Here is a 19,556-nt window from a genome sequence, read left to right on the forward strand (position 1 = left end):
GTTTTCCAATAAGAAAAAACCCAAGTCCACCCCCTCCAAGCAGGAGAAAAAAAGAAAAGCAAAAGATTACACTGGTGAAGCCTATTTGACTATACCAAGTCCAGGAAAGAAAAGAAAAGAGAGGAGAGGAGAGAAGGTGGGTGGGAGGGGAGGGGAGGGGAGGAGAGGAGAGGAGAGGAGAGGAGAGGAGAGGAGAGGAGTCAACCTAGAAACTCAGCTGCTCAATTTTGTCTCCCTTTTTCTGACAGCCAGTGAGAAAGCAGGAGAGGAGAGGAGAGGAGAGGAGAGGAGAGGAGTCAACCTAGAAACTCAGCTGCTCAATTTTGTCTCCCTTTTTCTGACAGCCAGTGAGAAAGCAGACCGTTATCTTCACACATACCACCACCTTTGTTTCTCCACTAGAGGAAACATCCCTAGCCTAGGAACATTTGCTCAGGCAGTAAGGAATAAATATTTACCATGAGCTGGAATTCCCAGTTCTCGGGCACTGAACCCGGATGGCAAGCCTGACACTCAACCGTCCAGTTGAAGCTGTGCTGGAACTGGAAGTACCTCCCCACCCAACAGTAACAAAGCCCCAGAGCTCAGGGTTTAAAGGACCCACTATGTGTATGAGAGCTGGAGCTACTTAGGAACAGTCTTCCATCTCTCTTGCCTCTAGAGCTGGGAAATAATGGCAACTATGAATAGTAAACATTCACCAAATACTGACTGTGGGACACACTCAACTAATTCTCACAACAGCTCACAGGACAGGCACTAATGATGCTCCCCTTTCCTCAGGAACAAACTGAGGCAGAAAGGCCAGGTAACTTACCAGAATGTTCCCAAAGTGATAAGCTGCCAGGGCAGGAATTTAACCTGGCACACATCTTCACACTCATGTTCCCGCTTAGAGCCATAATGGCCAATTAGCTGTACACCCAGCACCTTCCCTCCTTCCACCCTTTTGGATTTAGTCCCTTAAACTATGTAAGTATATATGCTTCTTCCATTCAACCGTAAGCTTCCTTGACGCACAGACCCTGTCTTACACTCATCTTTGAGTTGCGTGGTGTCTGGTATAATACTGCACACCTACTTTGTTATGTAATATAGATACGAACATCAAATCACATCATCCCGCTTGCTCTTTAGCAGGGGAGACTTAAATCTAGATAGGAAAGCATCGAAAGGAAATGACAAACTAAATTCTCTTTTCCAGCTATCCTTCAAAAACAAAGGGCAGGTGCGCCTGGGTGGTTCAGCTGGCAGCAACCGCTTTTAGCTCAGGTCATGATCTCAGGATCTCAGGATCCTGGGATCCCCAAGTTGGGCTCCCTGCTCAGCAGAGAGCCTGCTTCTCCCTCTCCCTCTGCCTCCCCGCCCCCTGCTCATGCTCTCTTTCTCTGAGTTCTGTCAAATAAATAAATAAAATCTCTTTAAAAAGGGCAAATAACGTAGTTGGCATTTTCCAGACACAGGAAAAACAGCATTTGTTGCTGGAAACCTACACTAAGTATTCTTGAGGCCNTGCTCATGCTCTCTTTCTCTGAGTTCTGTCAAATAAATAAATAAAATCTCTTAAAAAAGGGCAAATAACGCAAGTTATTTATTTAGTTGGCATTTTCCAGACACAGGAAAAACAGCATTTGTTGCTGGAAACCTACACTAAGTATTCTTGAGGCCAAAGAAAAATGACCTCACGTAGAAGTTGAATCGGCAGAAAGGAATGAAGAACAACAGAAAAAAATCAATATGCAGGTAAATCCATGTGAATCCTGATGTGTAAAACCATAATAATTATGCCTTTTGGGGGCTAAGAAATGTGCAGTGTTAAAATTCATGACAATAAAAAAACAAAATGCGAGAGAAGGACAAATAGAATTAAAGTCTCCTAAGGCTGTTGTGCTGTTTGGAAACAGTAGGAAGTACACACTCAGGAAACGTCTCCCATGATTCAAGTGTGCAAGTTGTAATCTCTACGGGGACCATTAAAAGTAAAGTAAAACATTTGTAACAAGCCAAAAGAGGAGGAAAAGTGGAATAATAAAAAATACCTGATTAATTCAAAAGAAGGCAAGAAAGAGGAGAAAAAAGAGAGAGAGACAGGAAAAATACAAAATGAATAATCAGGTGCTAGATTTAAACCCAAATATATGAGTAATTACATGAGAAATGTAACCACACTGAAATTCTCTAATTCACTGACAAACACCGTCCGACTAGATTTTTTCGAAACCTTAAGTCTATGCTACTTACAAAAGACTTCCTTTAAATAAAGCCTCAGGGGGAAAAAAATCAAAGTAAAAGGATGGGAAAAAAAAAAAGAGAGAGCATACCATTTGAAATGCTGTATTAGGGTTTTTAAATAGCTTTGGCAAAGTCCCAGTAACTTCCAACCATTGTCCCCCTGCTTTACCACTTCTACCAAATGCTGGTGCCCTTGACGGGAAGAACGCATAGGATTCTGGAAGGCTTCAGACGCTGAACTGAAAACCACAACTCATACCTCTGATAAAGAAAGAATCAGGGAAGTGCATGGCTAAATAAACTGGTACAATCAGACAATGGCATGGTATTCAGAGCTAAGAACTGAGCCGTCAGGTCATGTAAAGACATGATGGAACCTTAACGGCATGTGAGTTCAGTGAAAGAAGCCAATCCGAAAGGGCTACAGACTCCATGATTCCCACTATATGACATTCTGGAAAAGGCAAAACCATGGAGACAGTAAAAAGATTAGTGGTTGTCAGCGGTGGGGTAGGGGGGAGAGACAGACAGGCACAGCACAGTGGCCTTTTAGGGCAGTCTCAATATTCTGTATGCTAGCATCATGATGGATACATGCTGTTATACATTCGTCCACACCTATAGAATACACAAGCTAGTGAGCTCTAACGTATGGACTTAGGGTGATTATTATATGTCAATGTAGGTTCACCCCTGGTAAGAAAATGTACCATTCTGGTAAGTGTGTTGACAGTGGGAGAGGCTATGCATAAGTTGGGGCAGAAGGTATATGGGAAATCTCTGTCCTTCCCTCTCAATTTTGTTTTAAACCTAAAACTGCTCCTAAAACCTTCAGTTTCCTTAAAAAAGGACTCCACGGTGCACCAAAAAGTGAATATTACTATATAATATTTTTAGTACATAAAGAAGTGTACTTCTTTAAAAAAAAAAAAAAAAAGAAAAGCAAAAGGGGCGCCTGGGTGGCACAGCGGATAAGCGTCTGCCTTCAGCTCAGGGCGTGATCCCAGCATTATGGGATCGAGCCCCACATCGGGCTCCTCCGCTATGAGCCTGCTTCTTCCTCTCCCACTCCCTCTGCTTGTGTTCCCTCTCTCGCTGGCTGTCTCTATCTCTGTCAAATAAATAAATAAAATCTAAAAAAAAGAAAGAAAGAAAGAAAGAAAAAGGCAGACTCTAGATGTGTTTAATTTAAAAATGGCTAATAGACCACCATGGTTAATAACGGACCAGCTGTTCCTGACAGAGGTGACTAAAAGGCACACCAGGCTAATCCTTTGAGTGGAACATAATGTGGGTGCTCTCAGGTTCATGAATAGGAAAAAAACATTAGCCATTTTCAAACATACACACACACAGTCATTTTTACACATTAAGGTTCCATTAACTCCTAGGGCCAAGTCTCAAGTCGCCAGCACTACCACAATACACAAAGAATACAAATCCATCATAAAGTGGGAAGAGTAATTCTCAATTATGCCCCCCGCACTCTGTGTCTTTTTTGACTCAACTAATCTCAGAGACAACCTGCAGACAATCACATACTGTGTGATTAGTAAGAGCTGGCAGGCAGAAATCCATGCTCATTGGCTATTAAAATCAGAGTCAAGAGCTGGGTCCACAATGTCGCTAGACAATGATGGGCATTATTAAAACCCGGAGCAAGAAGCTTAATATCGGCTTCTTAGCCTCTGTCATCACACAGAGGCTACACGAGAACCTCAGAGAAAGCTACAGGATGCACTGATGCCACTCTCCCTCATAAAATAAATAACAAAGTAGATATTAGAATCTTGCTGGATATAGATGAGATAACAGGAAAGAATTAAAGGGTCCAAGAGTTTGGCACTGGGGACTAGGCACTTTGTTTTGCTTTCTTATTCACTGACTCCGTGTTTTTTGTTATGAATCACTCCCCTTGATATGCAGTCTCCTCCACAGAGACTTTGGGCCCACCTTTCCCAGCACCTACGACAGTGCCTGGAATAAAGCAGGTGCTCAATAGACATGTATGGACCTCAACAGAACCATCAGAGAAACATACGAAAGCCATTTGTTACGGTCAATACTCTACCACCATCCACACTCCCCCCCAAAAGAGAAGTACTGCAAAGACTAGGACCAAATTCTAAATGCTAAATGTACAACAGAAAATGAGACAGACTTGCAGAATCCAAAAGCAAAGTAAGTTTTAGGAATTTTTTTGACAAATCTGATCCAACATGACAAACCTCGGTCAATCCTGACAAGGAAGGATGGATTGTCACACAAACCACTATCTGCCCCCAAAACCGAATTGAGGAGGGCCTCCCTCTCTCCATTTAGCACAAACAGAGCCCCACCTATCCTTTTTCTGGTGCCCCTTCAGCTTGGTCATCTGAAGAAATACTTTATTTTTTTTTTTTTAAGATTTTATTTATTTATTTGACAGAGATAGAAACAGCCAGCGAGAGAGGGAACACAAGCAGGGGGAGTGGGAGAGGAAGAAGCAGGCTCACAGCAGAGGAGCCTGACGTGGGGGCTCGATCCCATAACGCCGGGATCACGCCCTGAGCCGAAGGCAGACGCTTAACCGCTGTGCCACCCAGGCGCCCCCTGAAGAAATACTTTAAATCACAAAAGAAACATGTTTTCATTACAGAAAATAAAAAAAAGAAAAATTACTTCTAATCGTGCCACCTGGATTTAGTAATACAGCATTAACATTTATGCTTTTCCAATTCCCCATGTTTATGTTTCCCCATGTTTACGTTTTCCCACGGTTTTACTTCTAATGAGAAACCTCCTTTTCCCTTAAAAATTCATCATGATCATCTTTCCACTTTATCAAACATTCCATTTAACCAAATCCTAACATTGCATCAACCACATTTTACCTCTCTTGTAAGTATCATCAAAAAGCTCTAATGGCTTATTCTCCAGTATCTGGCTCCTTCTTCAGGTCTGCTGATCCTACCAGCTCATTCCTTAAAGTCGACATTCCAAGGAAGCCCATTCATTTTTGAGCCATACTTCTGGTATCGTTCTCAGGAAGTCACAAAACACTAGGGTGTCCCTTTGAATGTTTACCACCCCATCTATTCATAAATATTTTTTTCTGCAATTCCACATCTCGAAGAAGTTAAAAATACACCAGGAGTTTAAAGACCACTTTTGGGGGCGCCTGGGTGGCACAGCGGTTGGGCATCTGCCTTCGGCTCAGGGCGTGATCCCGGCGTTATGGGATCGAGCCCCACATCGGGCTCCTCTGCTATGAGCCTGCTTCTTCCTCTCCCACTCCCCCTGCTTGTGTTCCCTCTCTCGCTGGCTGTCTCTATCTCTGTCAAATAAATAAATAAAATCTTTAAAAAAAAAAATAAAGACCACTTTTGGCATCGATTAGCACCTATAAATTTTAACCAGCCACTTAAATAAAAGATCCACCTGATGGACGTTTACTTCCGTAGAGAAGAAAGACTACACTGTTAGTATAAAAAAAATAAACCTCTTCATATATAAAATTGAATCCCTTGATGTACAAAATTTGGTACAGAATGGTCATGAATTAGAGTTGATGGGGAAAAGTCTCTCTCCAGCTCTTTAGGTAATGAGTTTAGAGCCCTGGAAAGTAACAGCGACAGAATGGCCTTTTAAATTTTAAGTGGGTTTTATCAGGTCTCGGTGGCAATATTTCCTTTACTTTGGAAATATATTCGGAAACTTTACTCGAAGTCTGTGAGACATGTAAGTCAATATCCAAATGTGTACTTAATTCATGGCCCTTCAGGGACACGTACTATGATTAAGGAAAGAAACTAAGTAAAATCAGTTATGTTATGACCATAACTACCATTTGTAAAACACCTTCAATGCATCAGGCATTCCATGTACTTCATTTCTAATCTTAATTAGCCCATTAAGGCTGGCTTACACATGAGAAAACAGAAGCAGAGAAAGCTGAAGGAACTTGCCCACGATCAACCACCTAGTAAGTGTCAGAGCCAGGATTCAAATCCAGTGCTGCCTGGCTCCCAAGGCAAAGCTCAGTGACCAGCGACTATTAATCAATCACACTCCTGGGTCCCCTCAGTTCCCATCTGATATCCAGGCTGAACAAGCCCAAGAGAAAGGACCGCTCAGTCCTGTTACCCACTGCTGTCAGCACCGACTGCATCCCCAGAAGCTAGACTGAGCCTCCCTAAACTACATCACAAAAAACATCCTGGGGATTAGTGGGTAGGAGGGGAGAGAAGAGGAAAAAAAAAAGTCTTCCTTCTTGGATTTGTTCCAAGTGTGTTATGCAAAATGAGACTGTAAATGGGATAACAAGCAGCAGATCTGGCTGTGCAGTCTGATGCTAGAACATCCCCCAAACACGATTCTCAACTCTGCACATTAGCATGATGTAGGGAACTTTTTAAAAACTGATTTGTGGTCCTCCCCCTAGACATTCTGATCTAACTGTTCTACAGTGGGGTCCAAATATCAGAATTCTTTTAAAGTTTCTAGATAGGGGCGCCTGGGTGACTCAATCAGTTAAGTGTCTGCCTTCTGCTCGGGTCATGATCCCGGGGACCTGGGGTGGAGTCCCACGTTGAAAGAGTCTGCTTCTCCCTCTCTCCCTCCCCCCACCCCACCCCCCACTTGTGAGCACGCTCACTCTCACTCTAATAAATAAGTAAACTCTTTTTTAAAAAACACAGGTTAAAAAAAAATAAAGTTTCTAGACGATTGTCATGGACAGCCACTGAGAACCACTGCCCTAGAGGTGCGTGTGTGAACCAAAACACCTAATATCAGTATTTTTCCTTATTATATATCCCTGTTAAAATCTGAGCACGGGACCGAGAGGTTAGTTGGAAAGACCAGCAACCCAGGTACATTACCTGGGCTGTATCTTCCATCAGTCCCCGAATCTTCTCCACGACATCGTTGCGCCGGTGCTGGCGCAGGGCGCTGATTAACTGGGCGAGGCTGGCCTCGGGACCCCGGATGGTCCAGTGCTGCAGAGCAGCGTAGGCCCGCTCGTGGTCGGCCGTGTACCCATTGGAGAAAGCAGCCACTTCTCTCTCACTGGCATTGCACAGAAACTGATAGATGTCCTTCCATTGGCTTCCCACTTGGGCTGCAACGAGTTTCAGGATGTCAATCCCTAAACCAGAGAAAAAATAAAATTAAAGACAAATACAGGCACAGGAGGGAAGGTCTTTATACATGGCTACCCTCTTCTCATGAACTAAAAAAAAAAAGCACACACTCCCATTGTTACACGTCAAAGGAATGGACCGCCTTCTCTGAGCACTCAGCATCCGCAGCCCCTCCTGGGGACTAATTAGGTCCCTCCTGCAAATTTCACTTCCTGAATGCCGAGCCACAAGAAGGAGCGAATCCTAGAAGGACGATAAATAGCCCCTGAAACAGCTGTTTTGAAAGCCAAACCCAAGCAAAATCATCAGTGATTCCTTTGCTACTGCTAAAAACAAGTATAACCCAATAGAGGCCCCCAGACCAAAAAAGTGGTGATTTCATGAAATTAAGAAAAAAAGTAAGCCACGGATTAAAACTGCCGCGGAGCTGATCCAGCACTGCCTGGGTGAAGGGTCTGCAGATTCTGGCAATAGTGTCCTTTATGTCAACCACGAGTGTGCCCAGCCATTCCAGCCCCAGGGAGGCACTCCTGATGGACTTCTTGCTCCCGGCGCTCTCATCCTATGCTCAACAAGCAATTTTCTGATCTATTATTCAGTCCTGTAAGTTGACCTGTACAGTTATAATGGACACAACAACCGAAATGCCAGTATAATAACCATCACTATAGTCTCCCTGGTTTTATGTTAAGGCATTGGCTCTTGGAACATCTTTATAAACCATTAACATTCCAAGTGCACAGATAAGACAGTACACCTAGAAAACTTGTGATTTGCCCAGTATCACAAAGGTAGCTAGTTGGGTGGGAACTGAACCCAACTCACTGGACAGCATATTCTACTGTCATTCTGGCTTCTCAGTCACTTGTAAACTGAATTGGTGTGGGTCTGCAGTACGCCGATCTGATGAGTACAGGGTGAAATGCCAAGTCAAATCTCGAAGCTGCAAGCTCAAAATGAGCTCTTGGCACTGACCCTCTCTGAGGGGCAGCTTTCCCTGAGCAGCACACTCTGGTGTCTTCCTCTTCAAGCGCCTTCTCTCTGCATTTACACACTGGTTTTGCCCAAACTGATACACGGGGTCACAGGGAACCTCACAGTATGGGATCTGGCAGCTTACCACACAGGGGGTGAGTCTTCTCAGCCAATACCACGTCGCTGAATAAAGCCATACCCACATGCCCAGATATCAGAGTTATAATAGTCAACAATGTCTTTAAAACACTAACAACAACAACAACAACAAAAAAGGGTCAAGTTTCCAAGTGAAGTAGGAAAAAAAAAAGAGAAATAAAAAAGAGAATAAAAGAGAAAAAAAAGAGAATAAAGAGAAGCTTCTTATTACAGAGAATTGAATTTTTCAATTAACTAGAGGTTAACCAGGGGAAAACAATATTTTTTTGCTCCCATCAGTTATTGGGGAAAATATCTATCAAGTTAGCTCTCGATTTTTGCCTAAGAAAAGAGCAACACTAATTCCAGAAGTTCCTTTGAAAATGGAGGATTTGGTGTTTCCCTCAACATAAATCCTTACTCTGCCCGGCCAACCGGGAGAGGCAGAAGGTCCGCAAGAGCGCGTACACATCCTGAATCAACCACCCACAAATGGCATTTGAAAAATAAGTTCTTAGGAGAAGGCTGCTTTCTCGTCAACTCTAAGAGTACAATGCCACAGAATGAGGCATTACTGCACTTTTCACGGGATTTTCCCTGGCAGTGTGAAACACACTTGAACCAGTTGCTTTTCAATTTTCAGGGCAATGTTTAGCCAGATACAGAGCTTGTGATTTCAAGCAACAGACGCCTTAAAAAAAAAAAAAAAAAAAAATCCATGTCCTATTTAAAACCCTGCAGGTAACGTGAAGGAGCAAATCAGCTCTTCGTGCTTAATGTGGTAGGTTCTTCCAAATACCAAAAGGCATGTTAGTCCCTGAATCTTAATTTAGGTTAATTTGACGAAGGCCCACAGTGTCTTACATGAAAACATGACTGCCTTTTCTTGTACATGGGACCTTTGCTTAAATCTTCATAATGCCGATGACAGCGTGGCTTTGGGCAAACCACTAACTGTCATGTCCATTTCCTCATTTGTACAATGGACATACTCACTATGGTCCCTGGGGATGAGCCGATTAACATTTTCTATAGAGCTGATTTATTTTTGGAAGTACCCCATCATTATAAATGTTCCATATACTGAACACTAAAACTTAAGACTAAATGCATTTCTGATGCAAATACGCAGCTTTATAGAGTAATTACAGAGTTTAAAAGGCTCAAACATAACAACAGTTCCCTCTTCCAAAACCCAGTATTTATACTTTCTTTTCAGCCACAAAATAAAGAAAAAAGAGGAAAAAAGAAAAACACAAAGAATGGATACAATGAGATTTTTCCTTCAACCAACATTGACTGGAAGCTAAATTTAAGGCCCACAAATCAGGTCTCATCTCATTTTTTTTACTCTGAAAACATGGAGTCAATGCGCGGGAGCTGCCCCCGGGGTCAGCAATGTTCTTCTCCTCCCCCTCTCCCATGGCACAGTTGATAAATCTGAAGATGCCAGGGAGAACCAGCCTTCCAACATGGCTCGGGGTCACAACACTGCAGCAGGGGAGGGGCCCCTAAGCGTGCTGCACCTTGTCCCCACCCCACCAAAGGGGAAAGAAAAGCTTGCAGGGTATTTCAAGAATATTTGTTGAGCAGTCACTGCAGGTTACTGGGTTTGCTGGACTGATAACCCTTACAAAATTTTAATGCAGAAAGAATTTATCCCCAAGAAAATCAAGTAATGCCAATGAAACATAAAATGTGATGGGCTCTGAAAGTGTTCTTTGTTCAGAAAAAAGTTTTAGGCAAAACTAAAGAATACAACTACGGAGAAACACAGCTCAGTTAATTAAACCAAATTAAGATAGTTACCTGGGGGCTGGGGGCAGGAGGTGGAGGTTACTGGGTAAAGAAACAGAAGGGACTTCAAAGGGAGTCACAAGGCTCTATTTGCTAAACTGGGTGCTGGGGAAATGGGTCTTCCTTTTAGCTTATTACTTTATTATTGGTTCGCGGTCAGCTAGCTAGTTAACGGTACCCCTGCTGTGGTTCATAGGGAATGTGGTGAAATACAGGAGCTTTACTATACGCTGGAATTATGAATGCACCGGGCTTGGATATGGTGTGTATGCTTCTTCCTGGCCTGTCATTACTGACCAAGCAGATGCTGGGGAAGTTTTCTCTGGGGCTGAAAAGTTTATTTCTTTTCTTTAAAATTATGGTATGTAGGGGCGCCTGGGTAGCACAGTCCTTAAGCGTCTGCCTTCGGCTCAGGGCGTGATCCCGGCGTTCCAGGATCGAGTCCCGCATCCGGCCCCTCCGCTGGGAGCCTGCTTCTTCCTCTCCCACTCCCCTGCTGTGTTCCCTCTCTCGCTGGCTGTCTCTCTGTCACATAAATAAATAAAATCTTTAAAAAAAAATTATGCTATGTACCCTAAGGGGGGGGGGGAGAGAGGTCAACAAACTTTTTCCGTAAAGGGCAACAATAAACATATTAAGTTTTGAGTAGGGAGGTCTCTTGCAATTCCTGGGCTCCAGCAACATGAGATGGCCCATAGCTATAATTCACCAAACCCTGAAACTGGTGCAATTTTAAGGGACCGTAGCTAAATTATCCAACGGAACAAAGATTTAGAAAAGCATTTTGTGAAAAGAAACACCCCTCCACACACACACAAGGCAATGCAAGTTCCCACCCCAATTATGAATGTGACACGAGGTGGAGCGAAACGGAGACCAACTCTCTGGCTGACAGAGTGCCCCGGTCCCCTGTCCCATCCGAGTTCCAAGTTTTCATTGAGACTGGAGACAGATGTGTTGAATCGATCTGACTCATGTAGCTGAAAGTGATGCCAAGTCTCTTTTTCCTTAGGTTGAAAAACAACATATCCCTCAACCCACCCAAGTGCTGACAGGAGCGTGGAGCTTAACTTTGCTTTTCCTGTGATGTCAGGTCCTAGAGCTCCGAGAATGAAGCTTTTAAAAGAAATCATCACAGGAGTCAAGCAAGCCCTTATCCACCAGATGCTGTTCTTGCCAGGAGCTGGTTGTGAGAAGGTCCCCCTGGCCCCAGGACAGAGCTTTTGAATTTCAAGGTGTAGGTAGTGGAAAGATCATGAACTTGGCCATCATGATATATGGTTTCAAATGCCATGACTTGTTAGTCGTGTGACCTTAGAAAATGACCACCTCTACAATTTCAGTGTCCACATCAATAAAATGACACCACCACCTCTCATCTCATAGGGTCGGGAAGGTGATTTATGGGATCAGATAGTAAAACCGGCAAGCCGAGAGCCTGAGTGCACATGGGTTTCGCTTCCTCCATCCCCTCCACCTCTGCACGGATAAGTCATCGGGGCAATGGACCGAAAAGGTGGCAGGAGTTTTGCAGAGACATAGGTTTTGGCACCAAGACTGTAGGTACTGAACGATGAAGGCAAGCGCCACAATCCTGGCTCCCTGTGCTTTTCGGAACCTCACCAGTACACGTCAGAAGGGGCACCACTACACAGAAGGGCCCCATCCACAGAAAGGCAAACGCCAAAGAAAAAGACAGGCAGGACGTCCCATCAGTACTCGCTGCTGCCACTGCCCAGATCCCCCAGCAGGGAACTCAAGAACAGAGGCATGAGGTCATCAACCAGGCTATAGTGGAAGAAATGGCATTTTCTAGTGCATTCTAAAACCCTGAATTAGATATCATCTGGGTGACAACATTAATTTGAGGCTCATTTTTTTAAAGCTCCATGTCAGCACCAGTATGCAAAAGAAAAAAAAAAAAAGAACAGTTCCACCTCTTCTCATTAAACCTGAATTGACCTTTATAATCGGAGAGGGTATTAAAGCTCTTTCTTTTTAGAGATAAATATCTGAAATGAGGGCCATCCTTAAGAACCCACATTAAAGCCTCACTGGACGAGGGATGAAGGACAGTGATGACGAAGCCAGAGGAAACAAAGGCCATCTATAACACACAACACAGCACCCCGTTTCACACTCTGCACTGGGCTTCACACAGAATGGGTGCATGGGAGAGATGAGTAGGTGATAAGCTCTGCGATTCTCATCATTTAAAATATTCGAGCATTCCCACGGAATCTCCATACTTGTGAAATGTAAAGACAGTTCTCATTATTCTCTTTCTAGAGAAAGAGAAGTAGAAAGACAAATAATGAGAACATTCCCATCGTGGCAATTAATACACGACCTCCTCCCAGGACAGATGACTCCATAGTTAGCCCCGTGCGGGTTTCTCTACACACAGCAGTCTCCTGTGAGGTACGCAAGAAACAGGAGGCAATGAACTCAAGATTCTCTGCCTTCTACCATCACCCTAATTCCTGCCCCCCCAGACACTGCTCTTTATTAGCATATGCTGTGACCTCAGGCTTACCAACTGCAAATGCAGGGGCAAAGATGAATACAGCGCGTTCAATGTATGCACAGAGCAATGAACGTCAAGCTTGAAATCTGAATACAAGCATGGCTTTAGCCTTCCTAGAATTGTTCTTCCCTATACAATGGCCATGTCCTCACTGATGCCTTTTCTGACCACCTGCTGCCCAAGTCCCATGCCAACTTTGACTACCATTATCTCCAGCACCTCCTAGAGCCTAGGAATACAATGAACATCTTGAATGAATGAACAAATGAATGAATGAATGAATGAGAGCCTTTTTTGTCAGCTTTCCCCTTTTGCCTTGACCCCCCTCCCCCACCTTTTATCATCTCATTAATCTCTATAACTGCAGCCATTGAGAACCTGGGGGGCCACATGCCAACACACCCTTGTCGTGAAGCCATGCCAAATCTCATGGGGTCATCGACGGGCAGAAGCTGGGCTTCCTGGCACAGGAGCCCAGTTCTCATGGAAGCACCTCTCCCTCTGGTTGTGCCCTCTTACCCATGAGGGTGGTCCACCACATCCACGTCCGGCACCAGAGGAAAAGTCTCCTGGGTTCTGCCCCTGCAGGGAGATGCTGTCTAGACCAAGGTCTGTCTGGCCCAATTACACAGTAAGTGTTTCTAAAAGCAACAAACCCAAAACAAGCACATGTGTTTTGTAGTAACTAGTATATCACAGGATGATTTAAAAACGAGCTATCAACAGGGATCACTCCCAATGCATCACATGGGAAACTGCTTTATCAGCGCCTGGGAGCTCAGAATGCCCCAAGTTAAAAATATTCCTTCCCTAGTTGAAGCACAAATGTTAAAGGAACTGCTTAGACTTCATTTTAACCAAAAAAGTGACTTCTGAAGCAGAATGAATCACTAGCTTATTGAAGGTTCAATGGGCAATCATCGTATGCTCAGATGAATCCCATAAGCTACTAAAAAACCACTGTGCAAAGGTCTCATAAAGCTAATGCTGGACTGTTTACCAATGACAAGTTCTATCAAAACAGCAGACAATTTTCCAGATGGGAAAAACAGATACCGCTGATGCTGTGAGGAAAACCAATAACCTTCTATTTCATTCCATGGAGGAAAACAAAAAGCACAAAGCCAAAAATGCCTCCTTCCTCCTGGTCTTAGTCTGTGTCTGAAGCTGTTCATTTATTTATCCAACAAAAATGCATGGAACAGTGACTCCACCCCTGACACTATTCAGGGCACTGGGGACATGGGGGGACAGAGAGCAAAACCAAAGCCTTTTCTCATGAAGCCTGCATTCTACTGGGAGACACGGGAAGTAATAAAATCTTTAGCGATAGATAGTGAGGCATGCTAAAGAGAAAAACAGAGCAGGGACGGGGGATGGGAGGGCAGAAATGCCATGTTAGAATTGGGGCCCTCTCCCTCATATCTAAAAGAAGGCCTTGCTGAGGTAACATCTGAATCAAGACCTGAAGGACAGAAGACAGCAAGTCATGCAGGTATGTGAGGGAATGGACCCCCAGGCAGAGGGAACAGCAGGTCTGGAGGAAGGGAGGGTGGTGGCATGCACAAGGAGCAGCAAGGAGGCTGGTGTGGCAGAAGCCAGTGGGCAAGGGGGAGGGTGACGGGGGTCACAGGCTGAGAGACAAACGGGGAGTACGGACTGCGCTAGGTCTTGAAGCTTCTACTCTGCTTGCAACAAAAAGTCACTGGAGACTTTCAGAGTCTCAATGTCTCAGTCTTGAATGGCACCATCTGACTTCCATTTGGGCAGGATCCTTCTGGCTGCTGTGTCAGGAATGCACGGAATACCAGTCAGAGGCCACAGCCATCATCCAAGGAAAGGGACTGACTTCCTTTGGGCCAGAGGGGGCCTAGTGGAAATGATAGGAAATGGTCAACTTCTGTATATATTTTGAAGGAAGAGCTGATGGGATTTGCTACCGGGATTGCTAACTATGGGGTGCGAGAGAAGGGAAGGAGGAACTCTCTAACATTCTGGCCTGAGCAACTGGAAGGCTGGAGGGGTGTCTTTCTGCAATGGGTGACTGACGTGGCGTTGCGGTTTGGGATTTGGCTTAAACATCTTAGGTGTCGAGCATCTAGACCTCTGGGTTAGTCACTCAAGGGAGAGGATGTTCACGTGTTGCATTGGGGTACAAGAACCAGGCTGGATCTACGCACTTGGGAATCACCAGCAGACAAGACGGTCTTTAAAGGTCTGGGTCCCCACGGGAGGGAGAGGGTGCAGGCAGAGAAGAGGTGCAAGTCCTCCGCCCTGGGGCTGTCCACTGAACACACGTCAAGTGAAAGAGGAGGAACCAGCCCAGGAGATGGAGAAGGAACAGCAGAGAACCATGTCCCAGAGGCCAAGGTAAGGAAGTGTTCGGCGGAGAAGGGAGTCAAGTGTGTTCAATGCTGCCAACAGGCCAGGCAGAGGAACCTAAACTGACAGTGCGGTTAGAGTCATGTTGTCAGACTCTACGGAAAAGACGCAAGACTGTGGCTAAGATACAGCCACAGTTCACGGATTCTAAGACATCTGAATGTGTATTTGAATCGATGCCCTTCCATAGCTTGGTTCCAGTGGGTTTTCTTCCTTAGTGGAACAGAAAAAAAATATGTCACCATCAGTGGTGTCTCAGATTTGATAAAATTTAGTAAGAGTCATTATTTTTTAAACATATAAACTTGAACCAACCTATTTTTTAAAAGTCGACATACCATCAACACACTCAACGTGTCAAATTCTGTGCATACCCTACAATGTAAACAACCGGTGACTCCTGAAGAATGACCAACAGAAATCCAGAAACTCCTCCTCGGCAAAATCTGCTTACATAACACCTGACCAGGTTGATTCAAGGGCACTCATTTTTAAGGATTTTTTTGTTTCTATTTGTATTTTAGCCCTACGTGAGGAAAACGCTAATTTGTCTTTCGACATCCCAAATAGCTTAAACTCAAGTTAGATAAACTTGATAAATTTTAGTTAGATAAATTACAAAATAAAATACACATTTAAAAATAAATACCTTCCCCCTAAAGCCTAGAGGAAGATGTCATCGGTGGGTGAGCCCAGGCCGGTGGGGGGGGAGGGAGGACAGCAGCCTGTGACACCCAAGGGCAAAAGCCCCTCTCTAGCCACTTTGTGCACAGATAATGCTTTTTAGGGAGCGCCTGGGTGGCACAGCAGTTAAGCGTCTGCCTTCGGCTCAGGGCGTGACCCCGGTGTTATGGGATCGAGCCCCACATCAGGCTCCTCCGTTATGAGCCTGCTTCTTCCTCTCCCACTCCCCCTGCTTATGTTCCCTCTCTCGCTGGCTGTCTCTATCTCTGTCGAATAAATAAATAAAATCTTTAAAAAAAAAAAAGATAATGCTTTTTAGGCTGCAGTGATGAAAAGAGGCTTTTCTCTTGCAACAGTTCTGTCTGCTGTATAATCCTCAGACATCGTCAGAGCTTAAACAGAAAGGTGCTGCCTGCTGGAAATGGCATCCCTGGACACAGAGGTGGAGAAGGCAGGGGGGTGAGGGGTGAGGGGGGGAAAAAGCCTCTTCCAGCCGCTGGAAAATCACTGCCATAGGGCAGCCCTGGGAACCGGACAAAGGACATAGCAGCCTCCTCAGTGAACCAGCCCACTCCCTTCAGCCCAGCTTCCCAGTGTTTACACTTCAAGTCTACTTCCCAGAGGAAATTTGGGCTGACAAGGAGGTGACCGTCTGGAATTTTCAGTCGAGGAGGCTTCGGGCAAAGAAGGAAGGTTTCTTCGGTTGCAGCTGTCTGCTGCCTGGGGCTGAGAAAACCACCAAGTTCAACAGATGTGACTTCCGATTAGCAGGACTCCAGCACCTCTGACTTACCTGTCACAGCCTTTCTTTTTACAAGAACACTCGGAGCCTTGAGCCCATTGGGTATCTGGCTTTCGAATGTTCCCCTTCCAAGCAATCGAAGAAAAAAGCGGAAAGCAGGAAACCAGTGTGACTTCTACAAAGGACAGCTCCTTGCTGAGGACAAGTTTAGCATTGTTCTACTTCAGGACAAGCTGGGCTTTGCTAAGGGAAATAGTATTTTCTTAATGCAGCATGATTGCAAACAAAAATCAACCACAGAAACCCAGACATTTCTAGCCTCAGGTGATTCATGGGAAATCCAGACTGTAAGAATCAAGGGGCAGTATCTAGAGTCAGACTGGTGCCCAAGTGTAAAACCTGGCTTTGCCACTTCCTAGCTGTGTGACCTGGAGCTAGTGACTCCGTCTGCCTCAGTTTCCCCATCCGTAAAATGGTGATGATAGCGGCCTACCTCCCAGGGTTATGGAAATTAGGTTAATATTTAGAAAATACTTACAGCAAGATATGGCGCTCCGTCAGCATAAGTCTTTGTGGAAGAAAAGTAAACAAGACTTAATGGCAGCAGAGACCTTTCTTATAAGGTTAGAAAAATATATTTCATAATCACTGTGTAACAGGTCATCTTTGCATGCCAGAATCACTTCGTGATCTTGCCTATGTCTGTACTAAGAAACACTCCACAATGTCACTTTGGGGGGGGGGAGAGGAGTGGAGAAGTACTTATTATCAAATTCCTAACACCTCATTTTTTCTCCTCTGAACGCTGGATGGAACAGTTTTCATAATTCAGTTGAAATGTTTTACGTCATTCCTAAAACCTGATGGAAGAGAATACTGACACTGTTCAAATACATGCGGGGCACAGCTTCCGCTTACTCAACACCTGTCCCCTGACCAGTCACTGCAGCCTCGGGCAAAGATTCATGCCAGAAACACCATCCCAACTGGACTGCATCCTTGGAAAGAGGAGGAAGGCTGCAGAGCTGGGAATCCAAGAGAAGGGTTTCCTTCACAACCCCCATAAAGACCTATTCTCCCGCACCTGACCCATCCTAAAGGAGAAACCCCAATTTGGGAAGAAAGGAAACACATTTCCTAAGCCTATCGTTGGGATTCATAAGGACCTAGAACCAAGAATGCTGTTCTTGAGTAAAACCTAAAGACAACACAGATGAGAAGGGACAGGTTTTGTGTGTTTGCTGGGTAACGTGGGACGATGTCGTGTACCGCTTTGCTTGAGCAGTGGCTTGTGGATAGGGGACAGGACGGAAGACACAAAAATATATTACCAGAAACCGTCCATGCCTACAATGCAGCTCAGTTCAAGGACTGTGTCTGAACTTTTTAAATAAGAACACAAGCAAATTATGTCCCAGTTCTGAAGCAGCACTCTTTCCCCAAAGAACAGTCCTTACGCCCAGAGTAGGATATCAATCTTATACAAATAAAGCTATGCAATCAAGTTATGCAAATAAGAGGTTTAACCACCAAGCCAGCTGGTCCGCACTTGAACTTCATCTGAGGGTTTCAAGCCTGAGATACAGAAGCAGTTTGGTTGTGGGCCGTGTTTAACGTCACCGTTCAGTTTCTGCAGCACTGAAGGATGGGATTTTAGAATGGAAGATGTTAGAGATGCTTGAATCCAAGACCTTCATCATACCAATGAGCACCACCAGGCCCCACGAGCTCCCTCCCTTCTGCATGGCTTCCCTCACAGCCAACACTGCCCCACTGCACCTGCCCCCTGAGTGCTCCCCCTTCCCATGGCCCCAGGCCCCCCATCGCCTCAGCAGTGCTCCTCCCACCACGGAAGCAGGCTGGGTGAGCAAAAATTCTTCATCTCACCCTCGAGAATACTGAGAACCAGAGGCCATGTGGCACACTGTCAGTTCCTTTCAAGCTGTTTTTGTACTGCTCAATCAGGCCTTGAGGCATGTTATGGCCAACGTTCTTAACATAGATGTTTTCTCTGCTGCCATTTCTCCCGGCCCTTAGGACTCGTTAAGTCTCACCCTTAATGGAGTCCTACTTGTGTTGAACAACAGATACAACTGTCCCTCCGCCCTGACCTCAGCTCTCCATGAATGCTTAGTACAGCTTAGCTTCCTGACCTTCCCGTGAGGAAAGAGAGAAAGAAAAAGAAGCCATGCTGGCAGCTTGATCAATATTACCTATGATCTCATTCGATCTTCAGAAACAAACCCAAGAGATGGGAGTTATGTCCACACTCCAGACAGAAAGACTAAGGACAGTTTCAGTAGCTCGGCACCATTGCCTAGTGAAAGCTGAGAGTCAAAACCCAGGTCAGTCCGACCCGTCCGCCCTCACCACTCACTGCACCACGCTGCCTCCTGGGACTAAGCAGTGTTACCAACCCCGTCTTCCTCGAGTCTTGGTTGCTTCTCTGAACATAAATCTTTTGAATATGTCTCCCACCAACCCTTACTCCCCTTCGTGGCATCATAGAAAAGGAGACAAATGGAAATAAAGGGGAAATCTGTTACAACGACATATTTACAATAGTCTAGGTTTCAACTGTCTGCCCACACCCCACCCCTCCTCCTCCCAACAATGGAGACACACAAGTGAGCAGCAGTGTTGCACACCAGTTACCAGCTGAGTGCCAGCCCTGGCTCACCATGGGCTTGAGGCGTGACCTTTGTCAGGTCACATAACCCTTCTGTGCCTCTACGTTCTTAATATGTAAAATGGGCATGATCCTGACATTAGAAGGTTGTTCTAAGAATTAAGTAAGAAAGTACATATAAATCCCACAGAACAGTGCCTGGCACACAGTAAGCATTCAATAACCATGAAGTATTATTTCTCTCTCTCCCCCCAAACCAGTGTGTCAATAATAAGGCCTTACACTGGTTCCCTTGGAGCAATTTGCTTATAGAATAATCCTGGACAA

At 44.9% G+C, this 19,556-nt stretch overlaps 1 protein-coding gene across 2 annotated transcripts in view; it reads right to left on the minus strand.

Annotated features, from left to right (window-relative positions):
• TNFRSF21 (TNF receptor superfamily member 21) overlaps nucleotides 1-19,556 on the minus strand; it is a 70,078-nt gene that overhangs the window by 15,839 nt on the left and 34,683 nt on the right. For both annotated transcript variants that reach the window (XM_034647814.1, XM_034647815.1), the window contains exon 4: nucleotides 7,095-7,360. In XM_034647814.1, coding sequence (XP_034503705.1) covers nucleotides 7,095-7,360 — 266 coding nt within the window. The remainder of the gene's footprint in view (nucleotides 1-7,094; nucleotides 7,361-19,556) is intronic.

Source organism: Ailuropoda melanoleuca, chromosome 19 (assembly GCF_002007445.2).
Source record: "Ailuropoda melanoleuca isolate Jingjing chromosome 19, ASM200744v2, whole genome shotgun sequence".
Taxonomy (NCBI): Eukaryota; Metazoa; Chordata; class Mammalia; order Carnivora; family Ursidae; genus Ailuropoda; species Ailuropoda melanoleuca.